This window comes from Stegodyphus dumicola, chromosome 10, assembly GCF_044657685.1.
Source record: "Stegodyphus dumicola isolate Sdum_Otavi_A_Nest chromosome 10, ASM4465768v1".
In the NCBI taxonomy this organism is placed as follows: Eukaryota; Metazoa; Arthropoda; class Arachnida; order Araneae; family Eresidae; genus Stegodyphus; species Stegodyphus dumicola.
This window is the reverse complement of record NC_140777.1, coordinates 13,004,787-13,032,373: the sequence shown is the minus strand read 5'-3', so window position 1 is coordinate 13,032,373 and position 27,587 is coordinate 13,004,787. Positions and strand designations below refer to the sequence as shown.

Below are 27,587 nucleotides of genomic sequence, written 5' to 3'. Positions count from 1 at the left end.
ATGTTGCGAAAGTAAAATAAACGTTTTATTGTGAAAAATCGATTTAAAACTCAAATATAAGAATTATGAAAAAATTTTTAAAAATTTAAATAAATTTTTTAATGATATATAACATGTTCCATAAATGGAACATTGGCGGTAAACAGTTAGTTTTTTTACATGATTTTTGTAAAACATGATTATCGACATTCGAATTCGAAGCTTCATTTTTGTCTGCACTTTTTCAGCATTAGCAAGTGAATTTGTCAACGTTATTCGGAAGTAACATAGATTAAGCAGAAAAATAGGGAGCCTACACCATTATAACCGCGAAGCTACTCCAACAAAATTTCATAGTAGAAGATATGAAACTTCCACAGAAAAAATCTTTCTTAATAAATTAAAACAAAAATTACATAGTTGATAAGCAAGAATTTATAAAAGAATTTTACATTAATTGTTAGCAGTTTATACTGAAACAAGGGAAAGAGTTGTAGAATAAAGAAGTAACAAATAATCTCCATACAAATATTCACCCTGCAGAAATCGTATGAATAAAATGTTAAATAATATAATTAAAAATAGAAACTTACCAAAATTTTTGTAACAAGAAATAAAAACAAAAAATAATAAGTGTTTTTATGGTTCTGAGTCTTTTTTCTATTTTCCATGATAGTTAGAAAAGCATTTTTGATGCAGTCTTACTCAAAACATTTGTTTTTAGTGTTCTTCTGGCATACAGCTCAACGTTCTTGTGTTGATGGCACAACATAATGTGAATCTGATTTTCTCAAAGATTCAGAGTTCCATGTGCACGAGGTCTAGGAACTGAATGGACTTTTGGTTTCATGCGAAGCAGACATAAAGTTACTTTTCTCTTGAAACTGAGATGTGACAGTTCGGCTTTTGTACCTTTGTGCAAATGTGAATGTAAAATCCACTTGGCCGTAACCGCCATGTTTAATACATTGATAAATAGATTCCAGTACCATTTTTTGCTTCTAAACATAGATCGATATGATCCAAAAAGTCTATCTAGCAAGCCAACTCCTCCCATTCCTTCATTGTACATTTTCATAAGATACGGCTGAGGAATATCAATTTGCTCTTTTTGGGCTCGGCAGAATCTCATAGGTTTACTGACAGGTTCATGCGTTGAATAATCGGATGCTATAGTTTCTACAGCACAGTATTGTGCCTTTAGTTTTCTTCAAATTCTTCCTTCCCTTTGAAGATGAAGGATCTTCTTGAGGATCGAATGAAATTTGAGATATTTCATCATCATTTATTTTATTAGATTTTTCCACGTACATCAACTGGCAGAAGAGCTAAAATATATCTTAATCTTCATATTCCTCCTCTGTCAAACGTCCAGTTTCTTCTGGAGGCAGTTGACAAATATCAATACACTCTTCATCATCTGATAATGTATAAAAATATTCCAATGCCTCTTTAGTCTGATATGGTTTTGAATCAAATATCTTATCCAGCGTAGCGTATCTTCACCAACTGACGAAAAATGCAAACAATAGGGAAAATAATGAAATCCACAATCCAAAATATACGCCTTTTTCACTGTGTCATAAACAACCTCTAGCGTCTAGCCTATCAAGAAACGTCAAGTGCTTTTCTCTAGCAGCTGTGAGTAACTCCAAACCCTTATGGAAATGTATGAAGGGAGTTCATATTTGGAAAATCCTTCTCCGTGCCTCTATTCACGGCAATCGAAGTAATTTCATCCTGTTAAAAAATATACCTTTACACGCCAATGTTCCCTTTCTGGAACATCCACATTTCTTACCTCATATTAAAAAATAATAATCATCTTTCTATGATAACTTATTCGTTCAGCGGTGGTTTTAAAGTCATAACAGGTTAAAGGTGAGCTTTGTTGCTAAGTGACCATACTTTTGCTACGTCACAAAGCTGCTTTAAGGACTCTTCTTGAAATTATAAATTTTCAGCTTTATGGCAAGTTTCTATAGACATTACCAATCACAGCGAAACAAACATCAGTCAATGGTTTCACTGTGTCAGCTACGCATTTACGTATGGCAACTTTCCCTTTCCTGGCTAGCTATGGCATAACACTGCTAAACACCTATAAATGGACTGAATAACTGTTATGCCTTGAGACACAAAGCTTTATGACGACAAAACCGTCATCTGGATGAATCCCATATAGGTGACACTACAACATTCCGCAGCTTCTTCTCCAATTTTAACCGAGAGCAGCCTGAAAGACGCTCCGGAGATGTCTCACGCGTCTTTCCCTACCACCAAACCATTAGAGAGGACTATTAGCTCCCCGTATATTTTAAGTGTCCCCATGCCGCACAAATGCTGTTTATTTACAATTGTCTCTCGCCAATAGCATTGTCCATAAGTATCCCATTACTTATAGGCAATGCTATTGACCAGAGACAAATATTGACATGTTCATTGAGCTATCCCATGCCATGTTTCAGTCAGATTCAGTTGTCTGATTGATGGAGGGGCATTTTTATGGCACTGCTTTTGCAACCAGGAAAGATGCGAAGAGCAATAATTTTCTTTTCGTGAAAAGTCTTTTTCCTTATTTGAAGGAATGTTTACGAGGTGTTCGATTTGAGGATTCAACCATGCTATAAAGAGAGAGGTGGGGCGCCAGAACTTTTCTTTGAGGACGGCCTAAAAAATTAAGTTTTTCGGCGCGATAAGCGCATTCAATTATAAATGCGGATTGTGCTGAAAACATTCACTGTAATATTGATAAAAATTGACGAAATAATAAAAAAATATACTACCCTGCGTACATTTTATATCTCAGAAGATTGTAAACTCTTAAAGGTTAAACAATCGATTTTGAACAGATTCAGGTTTCGTGTGCATGGTGTGAGAAGAAATGTCAATGAATCTGGCTAACTCTTAACAATACGTAATAAATACTGTAACCCTTGTACTACGAATTTAAAAAGCAATATCCCGTTTTCTATCCAAGTGAGCAACATATGTCATAGATAAGGTAAATTTACCATTTGGGAGTGTTTTGACAAAAGGTTTTCAAGCTAAAATCTGGGTACCAGCCTTAGGGTGGAATATCAGCGGTAGGGTACACATACCAGCCGTAGGGTGGAATATGTATATGCTCCACACGTAGCAATCGACTTACTATAAACACACCTATTATTCTGGAAAACGTTATTCTCTAAAATAAATATTACATCGCATGGTGCAGGGTACAGCACTTTTCTTCATAACTCAACATTACACATTTGACAACACATATTTGTTCTTTTTATTTATGTTAATTTGTGTACAACGAGCACAGCGGAGTCTTGATTTTCCAAGTATTGGAAGATGATCCAATTGAGGAGATTCTAAGGACTTTTTAAACTAGCAGTAATTTTTAAATCTTAAGTGAAGCATAAAGGTCCCGTTAGAAGTCATAGGGTTAAACAACATAGAGCAAAGTAAAGAGCATGGAAATGCTGTATATAGCATATGCAGCAATTCTTGACAGCATTTCATCTCTGAGCACCATTCAGTCCCATAAACAGCATAATAATGATAATCCTGAAGCTTTTATTGATTATGGCTGTGTAGGCTGTAAGTTACCAAAACCTGAAACAGGAAATTAGGGATACTCATATCATATTAACGGCCTTGAAGCCGTTAATCACACCACCGGCAGTGTTACTGTTCTCCTCTGCTGAAGTTTATGTCAGCAGTTCTAAGATATTGTACATAACTGTCAAGAAAGGCCAAAACATTTAAACTTTCCGTTTGATCAGAACTTTTTCTACTAAAGGGGGTGTTTCTTTAGGAAATATCATAGCTGTGATCAAGCTTCTGAACCTTCTCGGTATTCAGATGTTTTGACGGTAGAAAGCCTTTTGTCATGAGTTTGAAAAAACTTAGGTATGTTTGAATAGAAGACCACAACTGTTTAATTTCAAATATATTATATATCTTCTTGAATTCTTGCTATATGTAACATTTATATCAATATGGTTGCTTTTATAAATGACTAATATTTTGTTGCATTACAGCTTGGCAAGAATGCGGCATCACATCCGTGTTAGCAATTTTAGGACTACTCTGTAAAGAACAAGCTCTCACAGTGCTGGCCATCTGCTGTATTTATGAACTCGTTAGTCCTAAGGTAAGTATTATTTAGATTTTCTTCTAAAGAGTATGGATTGCTTTATAAAGTCTTATGTTCTTAGGGATCTTAAACTATAAAAATACTTTTGAAGAATTACCTTCAAGTATTGTCAAGTACAGAAACAAAAGTCAAACGAAGGGTGTGCAAGATCCTTTTATTTAAACACAAAGAAAATAATATTGACTTAGCCTTGGGTTTATACAAACCAACACTTCGGGCTCAACGTAAATACGTAATGTTGACCTAAATCAAATGTATTAGCTTAGCCTAGTGGCTCCTGGGATAGGGTAATGCGCAGGAAAGGAGTATGAATTGCTTTATAAAATCTTATGTTTTTAGGGATCATAAACTATAAAAATACTTTTGAAGAATTACCTTCAAGTATTGTCAAGTACAGAAACAAAAGTCAAACGAAGGGTGTGCAAGATCCTTTTATTTAAACACAAAGAAAATAATATTGACTCAGCCTTGGGTTTATACAAACCAACACTTCGGGCTCAACGTAAATACGTAATGTTGTCAAATGTATTAGCTTAGCCTAATGGCTCCTGGGATAAGGTAATGCATAGGAAAGGAGTATGGATTGCTTTATAAAGTCTTATGTTCTTAGGGATCATAAACTAGGACTTTAAAAAGACTTTTGAAGAATTATCGTCAAGTATTGTCAAGTACAGAAACAAAATTCAAACGAAGGGTGTGCAAGAACCTTTTATTTGAACACAAAGAAAATAATATTGACTCAGCCTTGAGTTTATACAAACCAACACTTTGGGCGCAACGTAAATACGTAATGTTGACCTAAATCAAATGTATTAGCGTAGCCTAACGGCTCCCGGAATAAAGTAACGCGCAGGAAAGGCTCTAGGTTGTAGAAAACCGGCGAGACAAGACAAATGGCTAGAAGCACTCAACGCCACAGAAACAAATCGCTATTAAGTTATGGTACAACGTGGCCTCAAGTAGGCAGAACTCACTCTAAAGTAAACTTGCAAAACCTTCTCTTAAATAGTACTTCTTTCTCCTTCAATCTGAATAAACGCTCTCTATTTCATTTGAATTCTCTCATGAAAAGCGTGAGTAGTGACAAAAAGTAATTGAACATAAAATTAACTATTAGTTAAAAGCAAATAGATCCTCACAGCTTGAGTAATATAATTTTGAATTCCGCAAGTATTTATAACTGAAGCTTCTTGAAATAAGGGCAAACAATAAGCATGTAAAATTCAGTGTCCGGTTATTAAGGTCCCATTTATGGTTTTTTTAATTGCTGAAAGATTTTTACCTTACCTCATTGAAGATCTTTCAAGTATAGACTAAAACGAATGTTAAAATTTTGGGTCCTCTCGCATTAAACATATCCCATTGGCGAATATAGTCACATTTTAGTTTTCGGTAGAAAATGTTTACAGATTTCTTTACGACGGCGTAGACCATATAATTTACAATGTGTCCTTTCCCGCATAGAATTTCCGCTAGGTACGACTCGAGGTGGTGGCGAGCTGTTTCACGGCGCTTTTAATTTAGCCATTTAGCACTTCCTCGTGAGCGTTCTATATTTTGCGTTTGTTTGCCAATTTCTGCATCGACAAAACTGAATTTATGATTTTCTAATGGATACACCCAGATTGTTCAATTTCTTCTGTTTTATACTATTTCCAACAGTCGTAAAAAATGGTCGTTCATACTTTAATGTTCATTAAAGAAGACCATTAAAGTATAAAGAAAGAAGTATAGTGGCTCTACGATAGGGGACAATTGCAAGAAATGTTTGGCTCGTTTCGTGACAAAAGCCCACAAGCCCACCAGTGGCAGAGAGGTAAATTCTCGGAACACTATTAGTTAGGTCCGAGATTCGAATCCCGAGAGCGGGCTAGTTGCATGGGCGTTCTCCATGTCTAACGTGTATACGAACCAATTTCCCATAGAGAGTCCTCCCCAAAGGCCTTTCTAATGCTCCACGAAGCATCCCTCTCATAGGCAAATAGTCTCGAGGCTTTGCCGTAATCACATAGAAACCAAAAATAACCAAACCCAAAACTCCACTATAGAGACAATATTCTTCCAACAATATCTTTTGTGTCGCGTAGACACTCTTTCAGCGATCTTCGTAATGCATCCAACGCCGCCTTATTTCCTCCTCTTCTGCTGCCCCCAATCAGGATCGCAGATCTCCTGGCGATGATTCTTCCAGTCTACTACCATTTTGTCGGCCATTCATAGTTGCCTTTTGCAGAACTTGATCGATGTTATTTCTTTTATCCAGCAATATATAAAACGTAAAGCTGTTATGAAGGTTATTCGACTCCCTAAGTCCATAAATTTCGACCCGACTAAGTCCGTAAATTTCCTTTCAATAAATGGATTGCTGTGAAAGTTTGAATATCTGGCGTAAAACACTTATTTAAAACTACTTGACTTGCATAAATTTCAATTCTGCGACTTCTTATATACTAAAGGAATGCAGTAATAAATCATGTAACATGCAGTAATAAATCATGTAATGCAGTAATGTCATGTGTGTCTGGCAATGTGTTCAGTTCTAATTAATAATTCATTTTAATAATGAAATACACTTCGATTGTATGATTAAAGATTGTGTTGATTAATTATGGCCAAGGGCAAAAGAACATTTTTGATACAGAAGGATGAATTTATGGGAGGTTTCTCACTAAATTCTCTAGTATTCTAGTTAAATGTCTGGGCTTAAATTTAAATTCGCGTCGAATTACTGTTCAGATATCTTAAGTTCTGAGGCAATGATGGTCCTTGATATGCCATCAAAAATAAGATAAAATAATTTTAAAAAAGTTAATTTTTGGACTTGATGAATCCTAGCGATGTACATTTTTTTCAGCTTTTCGTCTTTTTGTTTGATTGCTCATGTCTGGTGTGATTATTATCGGAAAATGATTGGTGTCGAAAATTATTGCTTCATAATGGTGAGTTACAGTCGAAATCTTTTTACAAGCTGACCACTGTTCGAGAAGTTAAAAATCTTATCAAGTCTTTTCTGCTTAAGAGTGTTTATTCCATTATGAAGATAATTGTTTTAAATTAAAAAGAAAAGCAGCCGTCATAAAGGTGTGTACAACCTATATGTCGCGGTGCTTGCCAATAGAATCCTTAATCAGAATAACAAACTAAATCCTTATTTGCATAGCTGATCCCTGACATAAATGCTACATCTTTATGAAGATTGCTTTTTGTAAGTTAAAACTGATCTGTATAAGGGTGTGAGCATCTTAATGCTCGGATACTATTATGAAAGTTTCTGTCTAGGAGAGCCGAATGCACAAAGGTACTGATACCTTTATGATTGGATGTCTTTATGTACACATTCCATGTTGACATAGATAGGTGTACGTTTATGTGCCGTGGAAGCTCCTAGCGTTGTCTTCCCATTTATTTGTTGGATGCTCAGTTGGCAGGGCCTGGAGGTATTTAATCGATACCTACGGGAATGTACAAGTGACGGCCTTGCTTCAGTCTGTAACTGTACTGCCTGTAGCCGATGGGCTTGGTTCTTATCTTGGATGTTCTTAAGTGTGTAGTATCTGTATACGTATGTAGTGTATAGTGTCTGAGGGCATTCATTGGCTAGCTGCAGGTCCTCACGAGTAGATTGATGATAGGATAAAAGGGGTGGGAGACCTCGGACTCAGCCCGCTCTGAGGAATTAGGGCAGGGCTGCACCTGATTGGGGTGGAGCTGGACAAATTGTGAAGGTCTGCCCCAATTTTGTCAGGTTATAACTAAGGTAACATACTGATATCCCACTTCTTTTACTTGTATCTGTTCTTCCTGTGGTCCACCTGGGTTATGATACCGGGACGTGAAATGATTATTGTGTTCAATCATTCTTTGGCAAAGACAAAATGATTATTGTGTTCAATCATTCTTTGGCAAAGACAAAATGATTATTGTGTTCAATCATTCTTTGGCAAAGACAAACCGGCAAAATTTAACTTGCTCTTTCTTTGGATATACAGGCTGAGTTTGATTGCTGGCCAGCGTGCCACTTGTCAGGCCGACGATGCCCTGGTAATAAAACAACAATCATTTTGTAGGTGGTCTAACTACCTACCATAAAGAAATAGTAATCTGTGAAATTAGTAATCTGCCAATAAGTAATAGTAATGTGTGAAAGAATTGGATCAGCATCTTCTGTTAAGGCAAAATATATACTTTCTGTTTGTAACAGAAATTGCTTTAACTCAGCAATTTACAAACTTTATGCACAATGCATTCATTGTTACACATAATCCATAGCAAGCTAATGTTTTTATCTTCTTGGATGTAGTATCTAATGCAAAGTACAATATCCTCTCTTCTTCCAAGGAAATGTTAGTCTATTTGACAGCAAAATGCATTCCTGCAGCGTAAATGCCGACTAGTCATAATACAGTCATACTGCCACGAATCTTAGACTCTTTACTTCGCTCTGTTTTTATCCGTCTTAAATTCAGTTTTTTTATATCTTTCGTCCAATGCGGCTAATTACTAAGACCTCTAGGCGCTAGATTCTGGTTCGTAATTGAACTTTTTTTTTTTTTTTTTTTTTTTTGTTTTAGAACAGTTTTTCTTCCTTGTAAGCGAGAAAGCTCGCGATTCCAATTTGCTTCCGAGAGAGAAAAAGGAAGCTCGGATGAATTTCTTCTAATTTCTCTTTGATTCTTTGTGTGTTAGAGCGAGAATTTTTCAATTTAGAGTTCGTTTCCAATCGGATGAATTTTTTTCCATGATGCAATGGCTGCAAAATACAAAACTACTACTTTTCCTTTTTTTTTTTTTAATCATAGATGCTGTTTAGGTTTTTCTCGATATATATGACTCATTAAAATAAGGGCCGACTGATTAAGTAAAAGAAGGCTTCAGTATGAGCAATGAATTTGTGAATAATGAGAATAATTCCTAAACATATTTCAAAGGCGTTATATTTATTTATTTTGCAGCGTTCAGATAAAATAACCCGCATTAACTGGATTGTTAAATTTCCATTAGCGGTCAAAAAGAAACGTCTTTACCTAATTAGATTCGATTCAAATATCTACATCCTTTGTCAGAAATGTTCCAGGGTAATTCCTTTTTATTTCTGAGTGTGCAATATTACAAATGATGTTTTTATGTTACCTGGTATGTATTCGTACTTGACATGACGTTGGCCATGCTTTTACGCAAACTTACTAAATTGTAGGGCTGTGCTTAACAACAGACTGCTCGCATTGCTGCCTCATTCGTTAAGGTGACACAGTGGATGCTGATTGTAAGCAACGAGTGAACATTAAGTTATGCGTTCCAGCAACGAGTGAACATTAAGTTATGCGTTCCAGCAACGAGTGAACATTAAGTTATGCGTTAAGTTCAGGAACCAGCAACGAGTGAACATTAAGTTATGCGTTAAGTTCAGGAACCAGCAACGAGTGAACATTAAGTTATGCGTTAAGTTCAGGAACCCCCTAGTTAAAAGTGGGACATGATTAAGCAAGCATATACAGGCGAGGCACTTTCAAGAAGTAATGTTTCCGAGTGGCACAAAAGGTTTCATGAAGGCTGAAATTCATTTCAAGACGATCCCAGAGCTGGTCACCCGTCCATAGCATATACCGATGCAACCGTCGAGCGTGTAAGGTAGCTATTGCAAGAAGACCGTCGTGTAACTGTACGTATGATATCAGAAGAACTGAATTTAAATAGTGATATGGGTCATAAGATTTTACGCAAAGATTTAGGTAAACTGAAACTTAATGCAAGAATCGTCCCTCACTTACTGACAGATAAACAGAAAGAGGAAAGACGAAGAATTTCTGCTGAAGTATTGAATAAAGCCAGACGTGATCCCATATTTGTGTCAAAGATTACTGTAATGTTTTTCTTATTTCCATGAGTGAAAAGGTGACTTAAAGGAAACCTTCATCAAGATTATTGCAGCAAATAAGCTTGCAAGCATCACAGTTGAAGATTTACCCGCTTGCTTCCAAGACCACTAGAAACGGTTGCAGTTGTTTATCTACTTTGATAGCGGCTAGGATCATCATTTGGTAAAGGCAGTTTTCTATATTTTACAACCTCTATCCTGGAAGTTTTCTGACAAAGGATGTAATTCTCATTTGCCTAATTAATTACTTTGTAAGTTAATATTTAAGTTTTGGCTTAACTCTGTTTCCTTGCATTGCCTAACCTCAACTTTCACCAGACGAATTGACGTCATTGCAAACTAACTTAAGGATACTAATTCAGAAGACAAACAACAAAAATCAGCGTTATATTTACAAAATTTCCACAGGACTAGTTTCGATGGTTTTACCGAACCACTATCCTCAGCTGCAAAACCGCAAATGAACAAGATGGGAAAAAATGATTAGATAAGATAAGAAAGCATGAACAAGAATAAGCAAGTGGCGCCATCTGTTGGTGAAACCAGAACTAAAACATAATTTCTTTAAAGGCCGAAGGCAAATTTGGATTGGAGGATCATTAACTAGAACAGAAAGATTTTTAAAGAAGATTTTAAAAAGAAGGAAAATCTTTAAAAGAAGATTTTAAAAAGAATAATTTTAAATAAGATTTTTAAAGAAGATTTTTAAAGAAGTTGAAGAAATAAAAAATTCTCATCTCAACACACTAAAAGGCACACCCTTGTTTTAGGAGATTATAAAAATTCTGTTGTCATTCCCTTCTTTCCATCAATTAGCTATAAAGTTGCACATATTTTGCAGAAATTTAACTTTCGGGTTGTTTATTCTCCCATCAATAAAATTCCGAGTTCCATACTTAAGGACCCCATTCCGGATATGAATTCCTGGGGTATTTATAGGATTCCTTGCTAGTGTGGTTTAATTTAAATTGGCCAAACTAAGAGAGCCTTAAAATTTCGCGTCAAGGAACATGAGGCATATGTTAGGAAAAAGGAAACACAGAAGTCTTCTGTTGCTCAACATTGTTGGTCCGAAAATCACACTTTCAATTTTTCTGCTGCCAAAATTATTCAAAAAAAATCTTCAATTGGAGAACTGGATTTTCTAGAGGCATTTCACATTCATAAAAATCTTTCTGTTCTAGTTAACGATCCTAATTCCAATCCAAATTTGCCTTCGGCCTTTGAAGAAATTATGTTTTATTTCTGGTTTCACCAACAGATGGCGCCACTTGCTTATTCTTGTCCAGGCTTTCTTATCTTATCTAATCATTTTTTCCTATCTTGTTCATTTGCGGTTTTGCAGCTGAGGATGGTGGTTCGGTAAAACCATCGAAACTAGTCCTGTGGAAATTTTGTAAATATAACGCTGATTTTTGTTGTTTGTCTTCTGAATTAGTATTTATTCGGCGTGTTATTGGGTCTTAATTAACTTAAGGATGCAATGCACTTGTGCAAAGCACAAAACTAAAGCTAAAATTCAGTACACAGATTTTTATCGTGTGGCTTGCAGTCTGCTCACTAATTAACAAAAAACATGTCTACAGCCACTTGAGGTGTACGTCTGCTGCTTTTTAATTTTTCTTTCAAAATGTCAGATGTAAACAAGCTGTGGATTGAAGGATATTTTCTTGCCTTTTCCGAAGAGAAATATTTCTGTTCCATAGTATAAAAAAGTTGTGAAATGAATGGTACTAAATTTTCTTAGCACAAAATAAGCAACTTTTATTAATCGGGAAGAGAAAATCTGTCAGCCATTTCGTCTGCATGGAAAAGACTAGAAGCGAAGTCCCAAAAAAAGTATGACTGTTTCTAATGATTCTAAAGTTAAATCGTCGGTAACAAGAGAAAATCCGACGGAGCAGAAATCAATATCAAAGTCTTTAATACATCTGCGACAACAATAAATAAAACACTAAAGAAGATTTACAACTCGAGAACGCTAAACAGCATTATGTACACCAGCTTTTGCCGGCATGGGGCTCAACGCAGAACAATTTTTATGAAAATTATCTAGCTGAAGATAAATGGATATAACATTGGGACTCTCAGTGAAGCATGGATTTACTTAGATGACTGTAACAGGATAAAGTCTATTTATTATCAGAAAGGAAGGTAAAGAATGCACACTCCTAGTTCTGCCAATGTAAAGAAAGTTTCAGCAGGAGTTTTATGATTGTCGCAGGGTTCTCATACAGTTGAAAATGAAAAAAACCAAAATGAGAAAAACGTCAGCTCAACATACTATCAAGAGAACGATTTATGTCTTATACTTGCATGAGACATCCCGTTTCTTTGTCCCACTACCTTTCAAAGAGCAAAACTTGATAGAGTCGAAACAACAAGTCATACTTCGGAAAGTACCTCTGCATTCCTTGAAACAATGAAGGCTGATACAGGTATTGCATATGGCATTTTCAATGTAATCCGCGCAGAAGCTTCTGACGTTTCGCCTGTGGACAATTTTTGCTTCGATCTTTTGAAACTAGTTCTTTATAAGCGAAAATTTACTACGTTTGATAAATTTCAAAAAGTACAAGAAGAGGAATGAAAGTTATTACCCCTTTGCGTACATACTGAAACTTTCATCTACGACAACCTTCAGAACAATATTGGGCAAATTGGTTTAGCTAATTATTGAAATAAAAAGGAGCATTAAATAAACTTAGTAACTGTATAAAATTTGTTACAACTTAAATACATTTTCTTCCTCTAAATAAAATTTCACTTAGTAAGTTTTGTTGATTTTCTCTTTCCAATATTATCCAGTATAGTTTTTATATACTATCTTGTATATTTAAATTGCACTGACGATTTTTGTAGCTCATTAATAATATTTTTGCCCTTTAACGATATCAAAACGTGTACTTCTTTAATTAGAAGCAGTGTTAACGCTTCTTCTTACTCAGTTTTTTTTTCCTCCCAAAACTAAATGCGCATCGCTTTTTACCCCTTTTTTACTACTTTGCAATATTTGCACCGAGTTACTAGAAATTTACTTTGAGTATCTTTATTTATTTATTATTTTTAATTTAAATCATAATCACCTCAAATATTGATTTAATTGTTATAATACTTTGCCTATTGTTATCGAATTCCTGCGTCAAGTATATTTTTAAATTATTATCATATCTGTCATTTTACATGTAGCATAACTGTTTCATTGAATGATTTCATGTAACACTTTATTTGTTGTAATGTTTGTAAGATACTTGTAGAGTATGTGGGGCACTGTTTTAAAACAACTAATGTTATCATAGCTCTATCTCATAATATTAAGGCCACATAATCTCATAATATTATTACTATAGAATACCATTCAATTATGTATTCATGTATCTTATTACTAAATGCACTATATTATGGTACTATAATATTATACACTGACGTTTTGCTTACTGTCATATGCAGCATCTTATGCAAGATGTCCTGTAATCACTTTTGTAAAGTACTTTTCTGTGACATTCCTGATTAAGAGTAATTAATGGCACTCGGTCTTTCAGCCATTGCCTTGTGGTGGCTGCTTGTTTTTTTCACGGATCAGGCATCATTCCGTTCAGTTTTACCTTAGGTTGGAAGCCTGGTCAGTGGTGCATAATTTATTTAGGAATAGAATTTTACGAAAACCATTCTGTCATGGAGATCACTATGCAGACGTATATCCCATATTAAAGGCTATCAGATCAAGCATTTAAAAATATTCCTTATACTTCAAAAATTAATTAATTGGTTTTGAAACCTTTCTAAAATGTGCACAGTTATTACACAGGTATTATACACAGTTGTTACACACTATACATTTTAGAACGGTTTCATGGCCATATACAATGGTCTAAAGACGAGTTTTCGTTTCCCCTAAAATAACGTTTTTGTTAATGTTTACATTTGAAACAGAAGACTAGTGGATTTGTTGCCAATCTATAGAAATTTAGCTTCGCAATTACAAAACAAAGATAACGCATTTATTTATTATTGCCAATTAAATCATGCTTAATTCTTTCTGGAATTTTTTCGAGGAAATAAGCGTTTGAGATTTACTTCGTAATTTTTAATATAGATATTTTGAGTTTTTATGTATTTTTGCCTTCTCGCGAAGTAAGAACTGAATTAATTAAATGAGAAATACTCAATCGTTTGTGAAAAACTGTTTCTTTTTTGTTTTATTTGCTTAATTTCTTTTATACATAGTTCTAGCTTTATTATAGTATTTGAATAGAACATGTGGCAACGATTAGATAATTCTTTAAATGATATACATTTTGTGCATTCTGAGTTATAATATGAATGAAATATAATACTGTTAAGTAAACCTAGCGCCAGAGGGTCGCTATGGTAAACAAAGTGAATTTTAAAGAGTGCATTTATTCTAATGTGGTTTATGCGCTATCGGCGAAGTAGATTTAATTCAATCCAATAAGTTTAAATGAAATGCAAGAAAAAATGCGTATAATTTAATATTCCGTACAAGGAAGTCATGTGGTGTACACATCAGATTTTTTTTTTACTGCGACTTAATGTACTTTTGTTCTAATTAGATAATTTCAGGAGACATGTAATAATTTCAAATCCAGATATTTCTGTTAATTGTAAGGAATGAAATTTGAGAAAGTACATTGTGGCCATACATACTATTGATGCGGCTTAGAGTGCAAACTGACGCAGATAGATCTTAAAAGATATCCTCCTCTCGGTTGAAAAGTCAAGTAAAGTGAAATATCAGAACATGTAATAAAGGCACTAAAGTTTCGTTTCCTTGAAAACAACGGGATCGTTCGTAATGGAGCACATCTGAACAGAGATAAACTTCACTAAGAGTCAGCCTTTTGATCCTTCACTCTCACTATGTTTCCCAGTCAATGCTTTCTGGTAATGTCGTTTTAGGAGAAAAATCTCCTAAAAAACTAAATAAAGGAAAGCGAGGCGATGGCTCCTCTTGGGCTACATATAAACGGCATTAAAAGGTTTTATTTTTCTGAAACTGGGCTCTTGCTGATCTCCGACCTATTTACAGAAGGGGGGAAATTGCCTCGGCCCGGATAAGTGCTTTTTGAGTGTTTTATGGATTTCCAAGCAGGATACTTTTTCGATCGACCTGTTGAGGTCAGCCTTGACCATTTATTTTAATTTCAGTATTTTCGTGTGATTTGCTACTATACTGTACTTTTTTTCTTTTTGAAGTCAATAGTTAAAGAACTACTTTCTTTCTTCTTCCTTCTAAAGCAATAAAATTGAGGGTTTTTTTTTTTTTTTTTTTTTTTTTTTTTATTGAAGATTACCTCTGAAACACTTATATTAGTTTGAAATGCCACTTTTTTCAGGTGACGAAATGCATTTTAGTGAAAAGTAAAATAAAATAATCGTGTCTTATGAAATTAATTTAAAAAAGTCAGTGTGAAATGGGTCGTTAGGTTAACATAAAAGAAGTGTGTGTGTAGTATATTTATCAGTTAATTTATAACCGTTAATTAAAAGGAAATAATTGCCCTATTTCGTGGATTCTAAGAGGCCTGTGTGAAAGAAAATAATTGAAATAATCTAGCAAGAATTTTTTAATGACTGACTTTTTACGCCTCGGCCGCCGGTGGGTACTGGGAAGCGAAAGTTTTTGCATGCGTGACACAGAGAAAGAATGACAGTTTTTTAGATTACAGTAACATTGATACTCTGATTGGACGATAATTTTGTAAACGATCATAAGGATTGTGGGATTCATGTTAATTAATCAGTTATTATAAATTTAATATCTTCTTTAACTTTTTCTCACCAGAACGCAAATTAATTAATGTATTTAACCTGGAATTTGAATGTTTTACGGCTTCTGGTAGCCTCGCCTTGCAATTCTGTACTCTAGCTCTGCCAAAGTTATTCCGGATTTAGCATCTTTATTAGCGAACATTTAGAATACTTACCTTTAATCGTCTTAAGCTAGATTAAGTAGTCTATTTTGTGTGTCGTCTCAGAGTGCGTAATCTATGTTAAAATTACTTCATATGATGCTGTGTTAAATACTCTGCAAATAGTGGAGGTTTGTTTGTAGCATAGGTAGTGCCTTTTGTTCATTTAAGAGTGAAATAAAAAAGATATTTTAATTTTCTTACAACTTGATCATTTGCTTCAGACTTGAAGCAATAATTCGCTTTGCACTCTAGTACGGTCTGCAGAACTTTGAAATATGCTGCCAGATATATTAGAACACTACAGGATATCTTGTGAAATTACTTTCTATCGTAATTTTCTAGAGAAAGAGTAGTATTGGGGAAACAGTAGTTTAGTGTGTGTGTATGAGGCAGACAGAAAAAGTCTTGTTTGAGAAATTGCAACAACGTGATTTGTGTGAATAGTCATTTGATAAAGTAACGTAACGTTATATTATGAAATTATCCTTATTCGTTTCGCGGGAAAATCGTAGTGTCAGAGAAGTGGAAAGTTTCATGTCTAAATGAGAGTGAGAAATCGTAGTTTCTGAAATTTTAGTCACGTTGATGCTCTAAGTGGACAATGGTTTTGTAAAGAAACTTAAGGATATCTCACAAAATTAGCATTCATTTCAATTTCTGAGGGAAGTGTTAGTTTCTGAGAGATCGAAAGTTTTGTGTCTAAAAGAAAAAGATAAAAAAATGGTAGTTTCTGAAATTTTATGATTTTGTAAACGAAATCACCATTCATTTTAGTTTCTCAGAGAAATGGCAGTTTCTGAGAAGTCGATGATTTTATGTCTAAAAGAAAGAAACAGAAAAATAATAGTTTCTGAAGTTTTAGATGAAGTTTCAACGTAGATGCTCTGAGTGGACCATAGTTGTTTAAAGAAACGTAAAGATATCTCACAAAATCACTATTCATTTTAGTCTCAGAGAGAAATGGCAGTTTCTGAGAAATCGAAGGCTTTTGTGTCTAAACGAAGAAGATAGAAAAATGGTAGTTTCTGAAATTTTAACAACGTAACTGCTCTGACGAACAATGATTTTGTAAGCAAAATCACCATCCATTTTAGTTTTTCTGAGAAATGGCAGTTTCTGAGAAATCGATGATTTTATGTCTAAAATGAAGAAATAGAGAAATGGTAGTTTCTGAAGTTTTATAAATGCTCCGAGTGGATAATGATTTTGTAAGGAAACGTAAGCATATCTTATAAGGTATTTCTCCCACTTCCCTAGCGTGCCTTCGTGGTGCAACGGTAGCACGCTGGGCCAGTATTCCATAAGGTCCGTGGTTCGATTCCCGGCGAAGGCGGTTGCATATTTTTCATCTTTTCTGCCTTTAAAAAATCCTAATGACTCTACAAGTTGCGCCCGAACTAAAAGGGTTGTGGATGATGATTCTCCGCACCCAGGATTTGGCGACTAGGTTCCCTAAAACCCTAGTCGCGCTTTAAAAAGGGGAGTATATCGTGTCTTCGTGGTGTAACGGTAGCAAGCTGGGCCGGTATTCCAGAGGTCCGTGGTTCGATTCCCGGCGAAGGCGGTTGCATATTTTTCATCTTTTCTGCTTCCAATTAACCTAATGACTCTACAATCTTACAAAATCACCATTCATGCCAGTTTCTCAGAGAATGACAGAATGCCTCAGAGAATGCCTGACAATTTTCGATACAGTAGCAAAGAATATGAACTGAATGGATGGGATTTTGTAAAATATTATAAGGTTACACTGCGGAATCACATGGCAGTTACTGAGAAGAGATATTTCTTGTTTACTTGTGTATGAGAGAGAAATTGCTGCGCCTGTGATTGTAACAATGTAGATGAGCTGAATAGTCGGTGATTCGGTAAAGTAACGTTTTTTTACGTTATTTACAGTTTCTTAAAATACAGCAGCGTAGATGATGACTGGACGGTGATTTGGTAAGTTGTGCAATGCAACGCGAAAAATGGACACAGTTCGGATTTGCTCACAGCATCGTTTCATGACTTTGGGGATAATTTCAAACTACAGGAACAGCTATCCGGGGGTTTAGTAGTGGTCGTCCACGAGGAACCACACCCACAGATGACCGGTATATTGCATTACAGGCCAGAAGAAACAGGCGGCAGACAGCGGGAGAAATCGCTAGACACACGACACAGGCGACTGGACGACCAATATCGCGTTTTACCGTGGCCAGATGACTCACCGTGGTGGTCTGTTTACCCGACGCCCTGTACGGTGTGTACCTCTAACGCCTGCCCATCGGAGAAGGCGTTCTCTGTGGTGCCGGGAACACTGGAAATGGAGAGACAATGAATGGGGACGAGTACTCTTTACAGATAAGAGCAGATTCAGTCTGAGTAGCGATTCTCATCGCATACTCATCTGGAGAGAGCGGGGAAGCCGCAATCATCCCTCGAACATCATTGAAAGGGACAGGTATGGAGGTGGCGGTGTTCCCGTTTGGGGAGGCATCATGCTTGGTAGTCATACAGACCTTCACATCTTCGACGCAGTTTCAGGACCCGTTATTGTAACGAGATTCTTCTTCCATATGTGCGTCTTTTTAGAGGCGCTATGGGTCCGCAGTTCCTTTTCATGGACGACAGTGCACCATGTCTTCGCACAGTAGCTGCCGAACAGCTCTTAGAGAGTGAGGATATTGAACGTATGGATTGGCCGGCACGATCTCCGGATCTCAATCCCATCGAGCATGTATGGCATTTTGTAGACAGGCGCTTGGCAGCTCGTTCCTTACCACCAGTAACGATTCCGGAGCTTCGATTGGCGCTGCAAGACGAATGGGCAGCAATGCCTCAACAACTCATTGACACCCTCATTCTCAGCATGGGCAGACGCTGTGAAACCTGCCTAGCAGTCAGGGGAGATCATATCCCCTATTAAAGACCGTATGTTTCTTGCTGGACACTCATCACAGGGATGTTTCTGCCTTCAGTCGCATTGCGCTCCATGCTACTTTTTCAATAAAGCTTCTTTTTATCCCTCTGATTTCTCTTTTAGTAAGTGTTGCTTACATTACTCATGTCCTTACGTATTGGGGATCTTACGGGATTAAATGTGTTGATTTGGAAAGCTTTTGTGCAAAGTTATATTGAAAAAAACCGTCTCGCCCTTAATTTTTCCACACCAGTGTATAAGCAAATGATAGTGCTTTATCGTGAGGAGAAAATTGGTATTAGCCTTTTACATTGATTTGCGAAAACTGAAATGACCTGTTTATGAGAAAAAAAAAGGAAATCGATCTCGTCTTTTTTTATTTTTTATTTTTGCTCATAAAAATTAAAATCAGCCTTGAATACAAATATGAAACATTCCATTTAATTCTTAGTAAAAAGGAACAAAGTATTTTCGTGAATGTTTCAGATAAAAAAAAGTCTTACGATCATTTTCACCACACGCTTAATTTCTTTTCACAGTTATTTTCTTAAAATTCTTTTATTCCCGTTTACAGATTCTTTCATCGCAGTTTTTCTTTCGTTGTAGAATCATTTTCTGAAGCATTTTTCCTTCCATAACTAGTGGAATGAATAGGAAAAAAATTTCGTTTAAGTACTGAAGTAACCCAGAATCTTTTATGAAATGCTTTCCAAACTCAGACTTTTAATAGCATTTGCATTCTTAAATTAGTTTCCATTCGCAGAGAAAGATATTCAAGCTTTGAATAGCGTGTTTTTTATTAATCTTATTCGTAATTTTATACTCGTGTTGCTTATTAATGTTAAGAGTATTTCAGTAAAACCACTTGTATTAAAAATAATATTACTACATAATAGTTATGTGTAATAAAGAAATATTTTGAATGAATTTATTCCATTTAAACGTTATAAATTCCGAACTCTTAATTTCATCACTATTCAAAAATATAAATTTTTCCCCATTAACTATGAAAAATTAAGTTTCTTTAGTTATGAAAGCTTCAGTTTTATTTTATTATAAATTTTAGAAAAATGTAGCTCATATTTTGGGAGGAAACGGTCTGAGTCTTTCCAATCACAAGAAGGTATTGTAAGAATAGTTAACGTATTTACTCGCTTATTCTCCCCCCTCCACGTATAATACCCCCCTAATTTCTCGTCAGCATATGATTTAAAAACTTTTGATTTATGATATTAATGTAAAATATATTCACAAATAGGGTAGTATTTTGTGTACTTAAAAAGACTCTTACGGAAATTGATAATCCGTTTGAAGTGCATAATATGATAATATTATTGTACCTTTATGCGCTTTTTTAATGTGTGGTGTCTTTTATGATGTCAAAAGTTGTGTCTTTTATGAAAAGCCGTGTAAGGATCCTAAATTTTACTAACGTTTATTTTATTTTAAAACTGTATTATCACTTCTTATTTTCTACTTCCGGCCAGAATTAAATGCTTTAACTTGTTTATGTAAATTGTATTGCTAACGCCCAAGTACTTAAGTTGTGGCTTTTTGCCAAGCGAGAGAGAGAAGGAGTTTTAGGAAGTAAGACGCTTGCCACTGTTGTTTTCACTCGGTTGCTGGTTGCCTTTAAGGCCAGAGGTTTAGCCCTCTTGATATTTGCAGACGTATCGTAGTTTTAGCAGCTCGGCGTACTACATACGTACCTTTTTTTTTTTTTTTTTTTTTTAAATAAAGGCCAGTCTTAGTGCTAGGCATTTGTATACTAATTCAAAGTTAGTTTTTATTTAGAGTTTTAGTTAGTAGTTTTTATATTCTTACGTTCAGACCACAAGTGATTGGTCTCTGTATTCCAAAGTTCGGAAATACCTGTAAAGTATTGAAAATAAAGGGTTTCGTATACCCTTCCTGCTTGTGTTGTCTACTTCACACTTTCTTGAACATAGCTTGAGTAAGCTCCCTGTTCCGATTCAGGACCATTCATGTTTCCAACGCAAATCAAGAGAAACACAAGTCCTGACAGCCGTTCCTTCAGAAATAGTATACGCCGCGAAATTTTCACCACCCGATTTTTAAGTATTGAAATTATCAGTAAAAGGAGGGAAAATATCCGAGTAATTACGATATGTACATAATAGTTTTGTTTCTGCTAACCTGATGAGTATTGTGAGTAGCGATGTAGCTGCCATGTGGCTAAGCATAGGTTCGAATCCTGAAGAAATTTGTAAGTGTATGATATTTGTGAAGCAGGAGGGTATTTAAAATACTAATGAACCTAAAGTCATCTCGAGAAGATTGATAGTAGGGAAAGAGGGATGGCAGACCGTCGGATATTACTCTCGAGGTATTCTTTATTAAAATCATGGCGGGATTTCATCATTCGCAGGTGTGTAATACTGTCATTCACATTGGTTTACCCGGGTAAATTCTCCTGATGAAACGGCTAAATGGCCAATGAATATATATTGCCCACTCTTGCCCAATGCGTTAACTTCCAAGTGTCTGCACCCTTGAAGAAATTACAACATATTTTTGTTTCTTTAAAAAATTCTACAATAATAATGGGTGAGCACAGAGGGTAGTTATGGAAATGCACAGAAGAAAGTTATTTGCATAATTAATAAAAGAAATTTATTATTATCACTCATAAGAGAAAGCTACATTTACGCATAAAACCAGAGTCGTAGCTAGAGTTTTCAGCGCACAGGGACAACTGAAGATTTCGTGCCCCCTACTGCTTGCCAAGGATGGAAAACATTTAATTCTAAAATGTTGTAACATCAGTTTGGTGCCCCTTGGATTCTGCGCCCGGGAACAGATGCCCCCCTTGCCCCCCTTGCCCCCCTCTAGCTACGCCCCTGTATAAAACTTGGTAATCATTATTGTTAAGAAAATAAATTGCTGATTATAATTAGGGGAATGAGTGAGAATCTCGTCATAAAAAGAATTAAAATATTGCACAATAGTTTATGAGACAGACAGATACCAGCATAAAATGAATACTTATTAAACTTTAACCGTGCTTGATACTTATTATAAACATTTTCAGTTGATAAAGCTACTAAATTGAAATGTTTGCCGATAATGATTTTTTTTTTCTGAAGAGGAGGGGCCGAAATATATTCAGTATAATTTGAATCAATACAAAATGTAAAATTTTTAGAACATTAAAATTTCTTAATTAATTAATATCTATGAAGTTTTCGGACGATATCCTTGAAAAGCGAAATTTCTGTGTCTATTGAGACATGACTATTTGTTTTATAGTAGAAATTATATATTTAGTAACTAGATTTAATGTAGTGAAATAATTATGCTATAGAATTTGTAGGTACTATTTGCTCTACTCTGAGTGGCATTAGCTATAGTTGTTACCCATTTAGCACCACCCAGGAGGCACGTGTGAGTTAAGGATATCACGGACGCGAGTAGCATTGCCTCCTGTGGGACACTTCATGTCGAATTTTAATGCAGAGATACTTACTTGCACTCTCACTAGCTCTGGAAAACTTCAAGATAAAGATCGATTGTTTCTCTAAAGCAGTTATTCTAGTCAATTGAAAACCAACCAACCCGGCTGTAGTTATAAATCATGACACAGATACCCAGATTATCTCAAAAATAAGACAAACCTTGAACTTGCTTTATAAGTAGAATAAAACAATCGTTTTTCTATGGATCCCTTCACATGTAGGTATCGACGGTAACGAAAAGGCAGACTCACTAGTCGCCAATAGAGGAGCACTTGAACCACAAGACACCAAACCCCTTCCTCCAGAGTCACTCAAATGCAATTTTTTGAGAAATTAATGGATACTCTTAGATCTGAACAGGCAGCAAAATCAACAAGCAAATCCTGGGATAACATTCTAGACACACGGAGTAACTTTAGTCAAAAACCCAGTAAAGATGCTATGGCAAACTTCGGACTGCAAACAGGCCATGAATGCATGGCACATCATCTTAATAAAATTGGCATTCTTCCATCTAATGTGTGCCAAATTTGCAAATGAATGCAAAGCATCTTCTTTTATGCCCAGAACAACATAAAGAGCCTCAGAAGCGTGGACTGGAATGCCAAAGCTTTCATGAAATCCTTGTCAAGGTTACATCTCTTATGTTCCTTTCCTTGTTGTTTAAATTAAAATTTTTTACTTTTGTTTCCATGTTCATTTATTATAATTCTTATTTTAAATGTTTGTTATTTTTATTATATATCATTGTTCTTGTGTGATACTTGAGATGTTTTTATACCTATGGATTGATCGTTCCAATAAAGTCGTATATATCATTGTTCTTGTGTGATACTTGAGCTGTTTTTATACCTATGGATTGATCGTTCCAATAAAGTCGTATATATCATTGTTCTTGTGTGATACTTGAGCTGTTTTTATACCTATGGATTGATCGTTCCAATAAAGTCGTATGTAACAACAACAACAACATTGTAAAGACATTAGGTTATTTTGATTGCTGTAGACGTGAAAAATGTGCAATGCCATCGCTGGGACTCGAATCTGAACCTCTCAATACCAGCCGAGTGTGCTAATCGTCACACCACGAAGGAATGCAGAAAGAAGGAAGAAAATACCTTACATACTCCCTCTTTTAAAGGGCGACTGGGAATTAGGAGTACCAATCGCCAAATCCTGGTGATGAAGAATAACCATTAACCACCTTTTAGTTCGGGCGCCACTGTGGAGTCATTAGGTTATTTTGAAGCAGGATAACTGAAAATGTGCAATGCCCTCCCCGGGACTCCCGGACCTCTTGAATACGCGCCGAGTGTGCTAATCTTTACACCAAGAAGGCATGCAGAAAGAAGGGAGGAAATACCTTAGAATTTAAACTAAAATTATTCTGTACTTTTTGTAACATGCAAACTGTTTTATATTAGAACTGCTATTGGAATACGTTAACGACAATAATTAGCGCATTCCTTTAGTTGTGTATATGCGTTTTCTCGAGAAATTGTATAAAAAGTGAGTTACATTCATATTAAAAATATACTGCTAAAGCAATTAACTGTGAAACTGTACAGTGTTCGCCCTTTCTGTGCTTCTCTCTTCGAAGTGAACTAAATTCTAGAACTCGCAGATCGCAAATAAGAGGTGAATTTTATCTGAAAGGTTTGGCTATTATTTATTAAATGTCAGTTGTCTATCAAGCTTATGTCTTGCAGATACAGATCTGAAACGGTTACTCAAAGCTATTTACGTAAATAATACAGATGCTTAAATGTTTTTAAGGCAACAAATAACTTCGATACTTAATCAACCCTGCTTCTAGCACTATTCATAAAATATTGAAATATCGCTCACCACATCTAGATCGGCACACAGGCGGATGATTCAGGTAATAAATTACTTTCTTGCACATTGCCACTCATGCATTTCGATAAATTACAAATTCATATGTTATTTAAACTCAATTTGCATTCCGCTTAAAGCTGACGGAAGAATAAATGGAACAGGAAAGAATTAACATAAAAATACCGTGTTAGCTAAAATAAACGCTACATGAATACAAAGTTTTAATAATTTATGTAACCAAACGCTGCTGAATCTAACTGCCGAAGCAACGTAGATGTAAGTAATCCACTTCTTGTATGCCTTTTAAACATGAAGTACCATACGGAAGTCTTCCACGTTTTCAAAATCTGGTAATTAGCGTCTGACACTCCAAGTTTTATAACTGGTGTCCTTGAAGTACTCACATATTTCCATCTCTACTAACTTACGTTTTATGCTCACATATCATTAATGAATTGATTTCGAACCGCTGAAAATGCTCCCTTTTCCATACCTGGCTGCCGGCAGGTGGTAAGCATTCTATATATCCTTAATGAACGCTATTTTTTATCCTTCTGCTCCAGAAGTCGTCCATTGCATCAGCGATCTCATGAACTGAAAGGGAAAAAGTGCTTCTAGAGAAAAGGGAAAAAAATGCGAGGAACTTGATTAGGTTACCATTAGCAGCGTTTGCCTCTAAATGCTCCATTCTTGTTCTTTCAGTTGAAGCACGGGAAAAAAAAAGGAAAAATGGAGGGTCGCCGTCACTCGTAATTAAGTTTATTGTGGCCCGATTGCCGCCTCTAAGCGAAAGAAATTGCAAAAAGTGTTTCTTTTAGTGACCAAACTGACTAACACTCACTGGAAAGGGGGAGGATACTAGAATCCTGGAAACGGATGTGTAACGGAGGGTTGCGACGTCATCGAATGGCATTTTTTATTCCTTCCTTTTCCTTTAGCTGTAAACAATCAGCCTTTGGTATGTACTTTAAACGTGCAAGATCTTCATGTGGAAAGTTGTTGATATTTAAAATTTTTCCTGTACTTTGAACAAGGGTGGTGAGCAGTAAAGATTTTATGGATCATAAAGTTCTGGTCCATAAATTTGAGTTTTAGAGCTTTAGAGTGGTGCTTTATTTCTACAACATTCGGAAGTAAAACTCGAAGTTTATGAAAACGCTGAAGTTGTTTTGAAATTCCTGATATTAATGCTACAGTTCTGAATGCTTCATCTATGTCAAATTACTAAGTACCATGAATTTCATTGCGCCGCAGCAAAATATTTGGTTCCTTATTCTAAAACTGGCCTTAATAAGATCGTCTGTTCCATCATGCTTGACAACTGGGTTACTTGTTATTTACTAAACAAAACTGGAAATTTTTTTGCCAAAAGCATCGTTACAGTGGCAAGCAAGTTAATCATAAATCAATTATAAATATTAAAGCAAATGCAACACACCAAATAACAAGTATTGGAAGTTCAAACAACAATATTCAGCGTTACTTTTTATGGTGTCCGCCGATAACATCGCGGCAAAAACATCGCGGACGAAAACGTCGCGGAGAAAACAACACAAGACGAAAACGTCGTGCTACAAAACATCGTGGGAGAAAACATCGCAAAGAGAAAACATCGCAGTTCTAAAACATCGTGGTACAAAACATCGTCGTCGAAAATAAAGCGGTTCAAAAACTTTGAAGTTTAAAAACATCGCCGTCGAAAATATCGTGGTAAAAAATAAAGTATCTACAAATCATCGCATGACGATAACATCGCAGACATGCTTTTTTCAGGCTTTAATAACTGTAAATGGATATTCCCATAATGATTTGTGAGCGCAAGATGTAAAGAAAGATAATTTTTACTTTCATATTTTTTATTAAATATTAAATTTTTGCTGAGAAAATAAGAAGGAAACTTAAGCATAGAAAATTAATGCAACTTATAGCACTTAATAGAATTTTAAACCGACATAGTTAACTAACAAAGACCATTAATAAATCATTTTTTATAAAGTTTTTACTGGTAATTTTTCATAAAAAGTATAATCTATTAAGTTGCATTTAATTTTCTATGCTTAAGTTTCCTTCTTATTTTTTTCAGCAAAAATTTATTAGTTAATAAAAAAATGTGAAAGTAAAAATTATCCTTCCTTACATCACTTGCGCTCAAAAATCATTATGGAAATATCCATTTACAGTTATTAAAGCCTGAAGAAAGCATGTCTGCGACGTTATCGTCATGCGATGATTTGTAGATACTTTATTTTCTACCACGATATTTTCGACGGCGATGTTTTTAAACTGCGAAGTTTTTGAACCGCTTTATTTTCGACAACGATGTTTTGTACCACGATGTTTCAGAACTGCGATGTTTTCTCCCACGATGTTTTGTAGCACGACGTTTTCGCCTTGCGTTGTTTTCTCCGCGACGTTTTCGTCCGCGATATTTTTGCCGCGATGTTTTCGGCTGTAACCACTTTTTATGGATTTGCAGTACCAGTTTCAAAGCTTTTATTACTGAACTTTCTTCCGCAGCTCCAATAGTGAAAAATCTCTAGTAGTTGAAGCAGCGTTTCACTCTTATAAGGTATTTCTCCTACTTCCCTAGCGTGCCTTCGTGTTGTAACGGTAGCACGTTGGGCTGGTATTCCAGAGGTTCGTGGTTCGATTTCCGGCGAAGAAGGCGGTTGCATATTTTTCATCTTTTCTTCTTCCAATTAATCTAATGACTCTACAAGTGGCGCCCGAACTAATGACTCTACAAGAATCTAATGACTCTACAAGTGGCGAGCGGGTTGTGGGTGATGATTCTCCAGACTCAGGATATGGCGACTAGGTCCCCTAAAACCCTAATCGCCCTTTAAAAAGGGGAGTATATAAGGTATTTCTCCCACTTCCCTAGCGTGCCTTCGTGGTGTAACGGTAGCACGTTGGGCCGGTATTCCAGAGGTCCGTGGTTCGATTCCCGGCGAAAGCGGTTCCATATTTTTCATCTTTGACTCTACGCTCCTGCTACTGAAGGAGTTTGTTTAATAAAGCCTTTGAAACTCGTACTTCAAATCTATGAAACGTACCACTGATTACTATTGTTTGAACTTCTAATAAGAATAACAGATATGTTAAAGGGATACATTTCGTGCCATCGCCCTTCCGCAAATGACGGCCTCGGCAACTGATTAGTGCGTCTTATAAAAATATATCAGTTGCAATGACCACAGCCGAAGAAGACCAAACTCGCCTGGAAATATAGAAGCTTGTCTTAGAATAGCTCCCTGCATCATAATTGCTTTACAAAGTATTATAAAGTTGTTAATAAGAATAAATTTAATTTTAAAAAATTAAATTTAAATACATATTTAATTAAATATTCTTTGCGCCATTGCTGCAAGGAATGAAATTTAAATTTAAACAAATTTAAATTTAATTTTTAACAAATACGTATCAAAGT

General features: G+C 35.6%; 1 protein-coding gene across 1 annotated transcript in view; it reads left to right on the top strand.

Moving 5' to 3' along the window:
• Positions 1 to 27,587, top strand: part of LOC118202547 (protein O-mannosyl-transferase Tmtc3-like) — a 707,071-nt gene that overhangs the window by 449,807 nt on the left and 229,677 nt on the right. The window contains exon 7 of the mRNA XM_085824627.1: positions 4,011 to 4,123. Within this exon, the coding sequence (XP_085680753.1) occupies positions 4,011 to 4,123 (113 nt within the window). The remainder of the gene's footprint in view (positions 1 to 4,010; positions 4,124 to 27,587) is intronic.